The sequence below is a fragment of the Nicotiana attenuata genome, chromosome 8 (genome assembly GCF_001879085.1).
Source record: "Nicotiana attenuata strain UT chromosome 8, NIATTr2, whole genome shotgun sequence".
Classification (NCBI taxonomy): domain Eukaryota; kingdom Viridiplantae; phylum Streptophyta; class Magnoliopsida; order Solanales; family Solanaceae; genus Nicotiana; species Nicotiana attenuata.
The window spans coordinates 4,120,582-4,122,580 of NC_031996.1; the positions used below are offsets into that span (position 1 = coordinate 4,120,582).

At 40.6% G+C, this 1,999-nt stretch overlaps 1 protein-coding gene across 1 annotated transcript in view; it reads left to right on the forward strand.

Annotated features, from left to right (window-relative positions):
• LOC109231448 overlaps positions 1-1,739 on the forward strand; it is a 4,751-nt gene extending 3,012 nt beyond the window's left edge. Inside the window, exon 3 of the mRNA XM_019397110.1 lies at positions 1,483-1,739. Within this exon, the coding sequence (XP_019252655.1) occupies positions 1,483-1,739 (257 nt within the window). The remainder of the gene's footprint in view (positions 1-1,482) is intronic.

A 1,999-nucleotide genomic window follows, 5' to 3' on the forward strand; every position in this document is an offset into this window, starting at 1 on the left:
GTTTGTGGGCATGATCAGTCTTAGCATGATTTGATGTTGGATTTAGTATCACATTTTATGGACAAGTAAAAATCAGGACTAGTTTGGATTCACAATCGCCTGTAAAATCACGTATGACATCCGTGCTAATCATGAGTTCAAGTTAAGGAGGTTGCTCAAATACTCTCGCATGAAGTAGTCTGTACTAGCAGTTTAAATTTTGCAAGTGATAAGCCTGAACGCTGATTTATTAATATGAGTGGAGTCAATTCAAACATAATTAGTCTATCTTGTGTAGTATTATTGTCGTTTTCAGTTTGTTCTTCACCTAGTGTTATCTAATAATCCACTAGCAGTTAAATGAGTGAAATAATATGAGTATTAAATTGGAAGTTGAATGATCAGTGCTTCGTTAACCTGAGGGGCATTTTGAACAACTTGAATAAGTTTCAGTAATTATCTAATACAACTGAATTGGAATTTGGCCTGGCTTAACCGTTTGGGCTCAATAGCCCATTATCAAGAAGAGTAAGTCTCAGGGCCTCAATGAACGGCCCAGGCTCAGTTGGATGCTTGTGTACATTTGGGCCTGGGCCCAGGTCTGCTTGGTCGGTTTATGGTGTGCACATGATTTTAACTTTTCTTTTGTTGGGCTTGTCTTGGAGCCCAGTGGCTGCAATAAAGTACAAAGTCACCATTAGGTCCAATAATAAATAGTTAGGGTTTTACTAGAGACGAATAAATATAGAAAATTATAGATTGCTTTAGGATTTGCCCTTTAAAATAAATTGCAATGAGATGAGCCTCGCCAAATAGAGCAAAAAAATTACGGGGCCCTCGATAAATGTACATACAAAAAAAAAACCTAGACTTCGGGACGGGCCGTTTAGCGAATTTCACGGCCTTCCCCAAAGATAATAACACGATAGTCCCTTTAGGCGCGTTCTTAATAATCTTACCTTCTTAAATACGGGTGCACATTTATGTGACCCAAATCTAAATCTCAACGGAGTCGAAATGCGTCAAAAGCCACGGGTGCACTGGTGTAACGTGGTTCGAGATACATTTTCACGACGTTGCAATTCTTATTAAAAGACATAAAGCAAAAGTGGTTAAAACAAAAGGCACATAGGTTAGAATATGTACTAAAATCAAATAAATAAGCCAAATATGACAGTTGAGCGACCGTGCTAGAACCACGGAACCCGGGAATGCCTAACACCTTCTCCTGGGTTAACAGAATTCCTTACCCGGATTTCTGGTTCGCGGACTGTTAACAGAGTCATAATTTCCTCGGTTCGGGATTCTAAACCGGTGACTTGGGACACCATTAATCTCCCAAGTGGCGACTCTGAATCTTAATAATAAATCCCATTCTGATTGTCCTTGGAGTGGAAAAACTCCTTTATGCCCTTGCGGGGTGTAGGTGAAAAGGAGGTCTGACACTTCCTATGGAGCGTACGGAACATAACTGAGCTCTTTATCTCACGGTGAAATGCGAAGATTCTGTTGTCTCAAGTGTTCTGGTTGACAACGACTCTAGTGCAAATATTTACTCTCTGTCTACCTTGCAAAAGTTGAAGATCGGCATCGAAAGAATCCATATAAACAGTGTATGTGTTCGAGGCTTTGATGGGGGAAGTAAAGATTCTGTTGATGATATAATGCTCGAATTGTCGATAGGGTCAGTTGAGTTCACTATGGACTTCCAAGTGTTAGATGTGGCTATCTCCTACAATCTGTTGTTGGGCAGGACCTAGATACATGTTGTTAAGGCAATCCCGTCTTCTCTACATCAAATGGTAAAGTTCGAATAGGACATGCAGGAGATAGTTGTGCACGGTGATGAGGACACGTCTGCTTATAATGACATATCTGTTCCATTTATTGAAGCTGAAGATGAGAAAGGGCCTTGGGTTTACCAAGCTTTTGAAACAGTGTCTGTTGAGAAGATTCCAGAGGGAGAACGCATTCCAGGTCCGAAGCTATCCTCCGCGTCTGTCATGGTAGCAAATAAAAT